The sequence below is a fragment of the Tarenaya hassleriana genome, unplaced genomic scaffold (assembly GCF_000463585.1).
Source record: "Tarenaya hassleriana unplaced genomic scaffold, ASM46358v1 Cleome21, whole genome shotgun sequence".
Taxonomy (NCBI): domain Eukaryota; kingdom Viridiplantae; phylum Streptophyta; class Magnoliopsida; order Brassicales; family Cleomaceae; genus Tarenaya; species Tarenaya hassleriana.
Window position 1 is genome coordinate 2,438,747 of NW_010965451.1, and position 8,654 is coordinate 2,447,400.

Below are 8,654 nucleotides of genomic sequence, written 5' to 3' on the forward strand. Positions count from 1 at the left end.
GAATGCAATCTAAGATGCTTATAGGTTTTTATGTAATGAATTTTCAATACACATATATATACGTATGTGATGCATGTTTGAAGCTGTCAAATGGAGTGGTCCGAGCACAAACCCGCACTCGATCAGAAGATTTCGGGTTCGGGTTGATCCGAATTTTTTCGAGTTTATATAACTGTCTGAAGTTGGTTCTATAGGATCCAGTTTTAGACCGGGCCGAGCCGACTCGTTCAATTTCAACCAATAACAAATACGAGACAGGAATCATCCTTTAACCACAATCTCATTACCATAATCAAAAGCTAAAGAACAAGTTCTCGTGTTTCGAAATCCCCTCCAAACTGGTTTTGTCTTTCCTGAAAACATGAATCACATTTCACAAAACGTAATTGTTCTGATCAATGGCTACAAAGACTTATTTAACACAAGCAAATGCCCCGAACCCGAGCCAATAATGGCCAGATCTAATAGCTACCCGCAATTCGCTAGGCGACTGGCAAGAGAACTCGAGCTGGAAACTCATCAGACCCGTTATTGGGTGCCCCCTGAATCCCGAGAATCGAAGCCACCAGATTGTATATCTCGACATTCAGAAAAGATGGAACTTTTCTTCCGCCAACAAACCGAGGTCCATGCCCAACAAATATGGTTCTCATCGAGAAGAATGCGTTGTCATACCCGTGAGCTCCTCCGCATTCCTTTCCTTGATTCCGCTTCTGCTCCACCTTGAAGCCCTCGTCCACTAGTCCTATGATGGGCGGGATTCGGTAATTGTCTGCGTATTGCAGCCTGCTTGGTAGATCCTCCTTCAGATAAACCTTCAAGTACTTTCCATTCTCGACCTTACCCGAGTTCAACCCTTCGTTTATCTTAGCTACAACATTGGCTAGATCGTGGCCCGGAGGAGGTTTAATTGCTAGCAAAGGAGTAGAATATTGAACCCAGCTACTCGGAATCTTGATCCAAGGAGCTAAATCGTCAAGAAAGATCAGTTTTTTATCGCAAGTTCCCACCATTCCATGGTCACCAACCAAAATCATGGTTACATCCTCGAAAATCTCTCTCTTTTCCAACCCATCAATCAACCTTCCGATCAATCTATCGATGTTGGCAACGGCTTCTGTGATCTGAGGATCATCAGGACCAACCTGGTGACCCTGATGATCAGGATCCTCAAAGTACAATGTCATGAAACTCGGCATCTCGCTATCAGGCAGATCGAAGTAGCTCAAGATAGTATCAACCCTATCATCAAATGGAACAGAACCATTGTAATGCTGACAGAAATCTTTAGGACAGTTCCAGGAACCTTTGTGTACCTCGGAACCAGGCCAGAAGTAGGTTGCAGCCTTCAAGCCCTGATTCACCACTGTCTCCCACAACGGTTCGCCGAGCCACCACTCCGGTTCGTGGCTAGCCATCGTGAACGTCTTCCCTGTGATCGGATCCACAAATCGGTTGTTCACGATTCCATGGTAAACTGGGTAAAGTCCTGTGACAATGGAGTAATGGTTAGGGAATGTTAACGTGGGGAAAACTGGAATCAGACCCGTCTCGGCTTCGGTCCCATTGGAGATCAATCGGTGGATATTAGGGGTTTCGGTCTTGAATTGGTACCCGAATCGAAACCCATCTGAGGAAATCAACAGAACCACGGGTTTCCCGAGTTTCTTCAGGGGACGTGCAACGGATCCGACAAAATCTGGAGATTTCGAGACATGGTTCAGGGGAAATCCGGCTTTCTGAGAAGAAAAGAAGAGGAAAGCGAAGGCAGAAGCAGCTGAAAGGGCGAGGCATGAGACGAGAACCAGAGCGGCGAAGATTACGCCATTGGAGAATCTGTTCGGATGATCAGCGGAAGATTCAGAGGAACCTGGAAGGAGAAGAGCCGTCGACTGACTTGGTTGTTCTTGCTCTTCTTCTAATGGAGCAGCAGCCTTTGGTTTTGTTGAAGATAATGATGATGCATCATCAGACACCATGATTGGTTCTCAAGCTCGTCCTTCTCCGACCAATGGACGCTTCTCTGAAATGGGTTTAGTTTAGTTTCGAATCTCCGAAAGTTCGAAACTTTTTGTCATAATTTGAAGAGATTTGAGGTTGGATGAAAGAAAAGTGGAAGAAACGAGACGAGAAAACGACTACTCGACGATTTGCTTTGGATTGAAGTCGTTGTAGCCACTACACTCCGATTTCCACGTAATCAAATCTTAATCGGACGGTCCAAAATTAGCTAAAACTGCACGATCGATTTGTCAACAACAGGCCTTTCATCTCTCCTCTATTCCCTAAATTGGATCTCTCCGCGTGTCATCACCAAATAAAGTTCGCATTTTTACCCTCTTTCGGACAGAATCTCGGTCTTTCTTTAGCTGGAAGAAGAAAGAGAAGAAACATAGACAATGGGCATGGGGTATGTAATGTGTATACATGTGTATATAAATCAACATTACCATCGGACAACGGGAAATAATTTGCAGGTCTAGATACCTGAGAAACCACAACAGATACACAGTTCTTTAAAAGCAGTAATCCACGACACAAAAACAAATGGTATTTCAGTCTTTGAACGTTTACATCTGAAAATTCTCAGAAAGACAAAACCTTTCAGATGGGGACATCAGAAGGAAGGGTGTTTTGGATATTGTAAGGCATCAAGATGTTGAAACCATCAGCCGCAGTGGAGATTATCATTCCTGGTATCTGGTTGTGCCAGTGAAGTTCCTTCAAATCCTTCTGGCCCTGTTTCAACAAAAAAAAACATTTGCAAAGATTCAGACAAAACCCGGATCCATATGAACCATACAAACCAAATCTCAGATCAGATCTCAGGGAATGTCAGGTCATGTCAGGTCATGTCAGGTTGAGTCAGGTCAGTCACCTGGTGAACAAATAGAAGCTGAGGAGGCAAGTCTTGTGGGGCGTTTACTTGTTCTTGGGTCTTGGCTTTGTACTCTGCCTCCTCTTCCTCATCCTTCTCCAGCGACAGATCCCATATCCTGCAGAAACACCCATATCAATGTTTTCGGTTTTGAGGATTACCATTGTTTCTTTCTCTGTTTTCTGTCAGGAAAATCTTTGGTACTTACGTGAGCTGGTTGTCGCCTGAAGAAACTGAAAGCGTCGATGCTTCATGAGGGCTCCACTCAATTGATGTGATCGGATGTTTATGGTATTCGAAATGAGCAACCACTGCATCTCCTTCCTAGAAAAAGATTCAGATATTATCAGAATCTTGAACAGATCACAGCGTGGAAATATACACTGAATCCTCTCTTTTATGACCCTTTGTCGGGTCTTCATTGAGAGATTCGAAGATACGGAGAAAAACATACCTTGAGAAATCTAAGATCACGGATGGAAAAGGTCCCGTCATCACTCCCGGAAGCCAACATACAACTAGCCAGCCTTTTGAATAGAAAATTCAACAACAACAAAAAAAGATTCAATCAAGAGAAACAAGAAGCGTTGAATGATGAAAACGTTTAATGATGAATCAAGAGAAACAAGAGCCAAAAAGAAAACATTGAATGATGAAGAAGCGACATCAAACGGACAAAAAATAACCTGTTCCATGAGATAACATTAACGTCTGCATTATGCGCCTTGAAAGAAACTACAGGAGATTTCCCCCTTTTCACATCCCAAATTGCAATATGCCCATCAACAGAACACGATGCAAACACATGCTCTTCTGATGGACTCCACTGAAATAAACATATTGTTTAGCTGAAGGGTGAAAACACATAAGAACAGTCATTGAATCGAGGTGACAGTGAAGATCATTTTACTTGCAAATCTTCAACGCTTGCAGAATGCCCAGCAAAAGGTTTGGAATCAACGTTCCATGACCCGGAAACAGGTTCCCATAAATGAATCATACTCTTGCAATCCCCTTGACAATTAGAAAAGAAAAATACAACGTGGAAGAGGAGGAAAAGGTCATTTCTTTTCTGCAATAAACAATGGTCCAAAGCAAATAAATGGTAAAGCAGGTAGAAAATTCTGAAGTGAAAGAATACCAGAAACAAGTCTTCCGGTGACTGTAGGGCTCCAATCTATAGCATATCCTTCATCTTTGTGGCCTCCGAAATTAAATAAAGGTGCTTGGTTAAACACAGACGAACTTCCGTCTTTACCTTCTGTTTCTGACTCGGTTAAAGCTTTCAGATGAGAACTCAAATCCCACACCTGCCCAGAGACTCATGCACGGTTGCACACTCATATTCAGCATTCCCTTTTTGGGATGAATGCATCAAATTCTTGAACGATTTCCAGATTTGACATTTCAAACAAATCTTTGTTTTCTCAACTTTCCAAGTTTTCATTTGCCAAAAGTTCAAAATTTACCATAGGATAATAAGTCTAGAAAGAATGGTATGGATAGATAATCTGACCTGTACATGACCAGAATCTGCCCACGAGACACAAATATGAGGATTTTGTGTCATTGTCCGGATTCGGTTAACACATCCATGATGAGCAACCCTTCGAAGCTGTTGACGGAAATAAGGCGAAAAATACCAACCTTGAGGATTTTATCAACTCGAGGAGACAAAAGAACTAAGATATGAAAAAACAGATCAAGAATTGCCTGAATTATTGGAGTACTAGAAGCTTCATCTTCGCTATCCTCATCACTGTCACTGTCATCATCTTCGTCTTCGTCATCCTCCATATCGCCTTCACCATTTGCTAGTTTCTTGGGCAACACATCACGTCTTTTACCAGAAACGTTGCTTATTTTAAATATCCCTATGGAGTTCCAAGCTGCTTTCTCAGCCTAAAGTGAGGAGAAAATTGCAGACATTGGGTATAATTTCAGATTGCATGAAACAGGATTTTAACAATTCAATGAAGAAACACAAGAAATTCTGAAAGACTGAAACATGATAACGAAGTTTAAAGACAGAGAGACCAGGATTTACCTGAGTTCCAGCTACCATATAAACTGTGTGAGGAAACTCGGTTCGGTTCAAACCCAAGTTATCATGTAAAATATCAAAGCTGCAAAAAGATTAACAATCCATTCAATTAAGCAAAACTGAACTACTCTGCATCATAGTACTCAATCTTAGAAAGTAAGCAATATCTATCAGACGTTTGAGCAGAAACTTAAATCAATCTCACAAATCAAAAAGCCTCCCACATCAAAATTGTTAAACGTTAATCACAAAACGAGAAATTCGTTTCCTAAATGAAAATCTCTGCCAACTGAAGAGCCCAACCATAAAATTATCATCAATAAACCCCAAAGTCTCTCACTTTCTGCTATACTGGCAAAACTACATTCATATTCCCCATTCTTGAGAAACGAATTTGAACCCGTATAAACTCATGATCCAACCTCCCTCGGCTTTGCTCTCATTACATGAATACACAAACAGGAAAATGAATTAAACCCACAGACAAATCACCTCAAGCAGGGCCAACCAACATGAAACCCATGAAGACAATTATAAACAGAAGGATCGCACTGAAGCTCTTCTCCATCCTCGAGCTTATCAACACCTGGCTGCCAAACCCTAGTTGGCATCGATGGCATTGAAGAAGATGACGATGACCCATCTCCCTTATTCTGCTAATCAACGAAGGTTAACAGCTAAATTACGTTATTGAGTCGATTTAAGAACGACAAATTGGGAACTGAAATAGAATTCGGCATCAAACCTTGTTCTTCCTCTTAGCCTTTTTAGGATTTTTTATGCTGCGGACCATTTTTCTCGCCGGAGTTGCGCCTGTGAAGATTCAGTTCAACTAGGGTTTTTCAGTTACATTAGGGTTTAATCAATTTATACCCGAAAACGAAAAGCACCTTCTTTCCCGAAATTTCTGTTCAAGTCCTCTATTTTGCAATACTTTTACATGATCGACCCTGAATATTTTAAATATCTAATTAAGGACAACTTTATTGAACATCACATTAATGGCATTTGCCATTTGAACATCCATATAAAACTGACAATCCTAAAGTTAAAAACACAAATAATGTGTTATATCTTTCCTATTGAGAGATGAATTCATCCCAATCACGAAAAAGAAAAATCAAAAAAATCATTTATAACGAATTTTAAGATTTTCTCATCACGGATGGACTGTTCAAAATATTCTTCCTATTTATTTTCTTACCGATCTTTTGATCTTTTTTATGGTAAGATCCACTTGAAGAACTCTATTTGATCATCCCAATAAATTAGTTTTGGAGCTCTTTTATCTCTGTCGAATATTGTATGAATTCACCGTTTGTAAACATTTAAATGTTCCAACATTTTGTGTGTGATCCTATAGATTCATTCATATGACAATATCCCTCAAATCTAGTCCGAGTCTATAAATCATAGATAGTCTCTAAAAAGAAAGACTAATATGAACCTCGCAAGCTCATCAGATTGATATGGACACTTTCAATTACATACGATCCAAATGTGTCAATGGTAAGGTCGAAGATCAAAAGAACCATATGTTGTACCAAATGATAAACGTTTGGGCCAAGAATATTTGGAAAAATGTATTGGATTGGTCCAACCACAAGTTCAATCAATTATCCACACGATTTCAAGTTTGAAAGACCCGCAAATAAGTCCAAAACTCACGTGATCTCTTTGTCATTTGCTTTTCTTATTTTCTTTATCATCGTTCATAATCATCTTGAGTTACTTTCACAATGTGAAATTCTAACATAGAGAATTTAGAAGCGTTAAATGATTCGTGAATTTCGTCATGTTCAAAAATGCAAGTTCGAGAATAAATAGGTGTACCTACAAGTTCAGAAATTAATATTACACCAAATTACAAATTTAGTAATTTTCAGGCATTTTTCCATATATATATATATATGGGTGTATACACTACAAGAAACAATCGTTAATGCATCACGATTGTGAAAGACATCCGTGCAATTAAAAATGTAAGATGGATCGCGGTAGATGACAACCAGCAAACTCAAACCTATGTCATATCTCATATGCAATGAATCCAAATCATAAAAACGTTGTATCGCGACAGAGAACAAATTCTATTGCAAGTTGCGACGGAAAATGTTTGTCATTAGTACGTCACAAATTCGCAACGAAAAACTGGTATTACCGTCGCTAGTTGACGCAAATGGGTCGTCGCCATTTTGCGACGGATTGTGACGCTTTTCTCATCGCATGTTCAAATCTGTAAAAAAACATCCATATAAAACCGACAATCCTGAAGTTAACAACACAAATAATGTGTTCTATATTTCCTATTGGGAGAAGAATTTATCCTGATCCCAAGGAGATGAATCAAAAGAATTGTCTGGAATGAATTTTTGAGATCTTTTCAGCACGAATGAACCGTTTCTTCATCGACCCGTTTCTTCTCTCCCTGGTCTTTCGGTTTCATCTTCCTTTTCTCTGCTGATATTCACTTGAATAGCTCTCTCTGCTCATCTTCGGGAAATGGTTTCCGTGCAATGGATAGATCGGCGCTTCAGCTGCATCTGTATACTCACTCGGCATTGACAGTTCATCGACTACTAATCTGGTTTCTTCCGGTTCAGCGAGAACTGTACTGTTTTTCACTCCTTTGTGTTCAACCGTAGCCAAGTCCTTCTTTCTCGCCTTTGCAAACATATAAGCTGTGGAAGAAGGAGAGAGGATGGATCAGCAAACCCTTAAACAGAAGATGGGGAAACAGGAAACCCAAAATAAAGGAAAGAACTTTTTGACAGAAAATGAAGTCGACATGATTTCTTGTAACAGAGTATGTTCAAACAGCATCCGTTGCAAGAAAATTAACAGCATCCATGGTTCTTTTTTATAGGATAAAGAAAGCCAACAGGGTAACTGAAAATTTCCAAGGATGAAAACCCTGTTACCATGTGCTACCTTTGACATTCTAATGTACCAAGGAGTTGGGAAAATGAAAAGGTATGTACCAAGAAATATCTTTACAGCGCCCAGAAATCCCCCACTAGTAAAAATCATAGAAGTAGCCATGGAACAGCAACTTTGGTTTTTGGAGAACAAAGGATCTCTCAGCTTGGCATTGTATCGAACACATTATGCGCTTAAAACAAAGCCCCGCCAAGAAAAATCTCTACAGCGCCCAGAATTTTTCCCACGTGATTCAACAGGATCCATCATTCATTATCCAAAAGGAACACCGAGACTATTTCTATTTCGTTCTGATACAGAAACAGAGATGGAAGAAAAACTTGCAACTTTTCTTAATCGCTCGCAGGCAATTGTATTTTTCTTCGGAAAACTAACCTCCAAGGCCGAGATTTGAGATCAAAAGAATTCGCCAGGCGAGCTTGAGCCGCTTCGTGACGAACTCCTTCGGTGCTCCTGATCCGTACGGAGATGGGTCCATCGAATCTGACTGAAAGATCGTGATTCCCCACTCGGATCCTCCGTTTTTCTCAACTTCTCGACCAATGTATCGCCTGAAAATGCAGGGTTGCAACTAGGATTTTTCGACAAATCAATCGTAACCCACGATTTTTTAATCCGTTTCACGCTTGCCCGCCAAGCAAATTCCTAATTTATTTTCCTTCCCTTCAGATTTCCATTTCTTGACACTGGAAATAGTTACCGGAGAAACGGAGACTTCGACGGTAGGATTTCCGGTTTGACGTTTCTGGTTGGGCAAATGGACTTCGAAAGTTTCTTTTTGAGTTTTAGGGT

At 40.3% G+C, this 8,654-nt stretch overlaps 3 protein-coding genes across 4 annotated transcripts; all 3 read right to left on the reverse strand.

Annotated features, from left to right (window-relative positions):
- Nucleotides 1–261: 261 nt before the first annotated feature.
- Nucleotides 262–2,156, reverse strand: LOC104814614 (ectonucleotide pyrophosphatase/phosphodiesterase family member 3-like). The gene has a single exon (XM_010542752.2). The coding sequence runs from the start codon at nt 1,977–1,979 to the stop codon at nt 483–485; it is 1,497 nt and encodes a 498-aa protein (XP_010541054.1). The 5' UTR covers nt 1,980–2,156; the 3' UTR covers nt 262–482.
- Nucleotides 2,157–2,446: 290 nt separating this feature from the next.
- Nucleotides 2,447–5,758, reverse strand: LOC104814615 (glutamate-rich WD repeat-containing protein 1). 2 transcript variants are annotated; one of them, XM_010542754.2, is made up of 12 exons: nt 5,668–5,758; nt 5,415–5,575; nt 4,926–5,004; nt 4,592–4,780; nt 4,395–4,493; nt 4,020–4,188; nt 3,789–3,892; nt 3,565–3,704; nt 3,333–3,405; nt 3,087–3,202; nt 2,879–2,996; nt 2,447–2,739 (listed from the first exon to the last, which is right to left on the reverse strand). In XM_010542754.2, exons 1-12 carry the CDS (start codon nt 5,713–5,715, stop codon nt 2,605–2,607), a joined length of 1,431 nt encoding a protein of 476 aa, XP_010541056.1. In that variant the 5' UTR covers nt 5,716–5,758; the 3' UTR covers nt 2,447–2,604. The 2 variants fall into 2 exon arrangements, with proteins under 2 accessions (XP_010541056.1, XP_010541055.1); XM_010542753.2 differs by having other exon boundaries at nt 5,415–5,578; nt 5,668–5,743.
- Nucleotides 5,759–6,950: 1,192 nt separating this feature from the next.
- LOC104814616 lies at nt 6,951–8,645 on the reverse strand. Its single transcript, XM_010542755.2, has 2 exons — nt 8,238–8,645; nt 6,951–7,603 (listed from the first exon to the last, which is right to left on the reverse strand). The coding sequence occupies exons 1-2, from the start codon at nt 8,338–8,340 to the stop codon at nt 7,365–7,367; spliced, it is 342 nt and encodes a 113-aa protein (XP_010541057.1). The 5' UTR covers nt 8,341–8,645; the 3' UTR covers nt 6,951–7,364.
- Between the last annotated feature and the right edge of the window lie 9 nt (nt 8,646–8,654).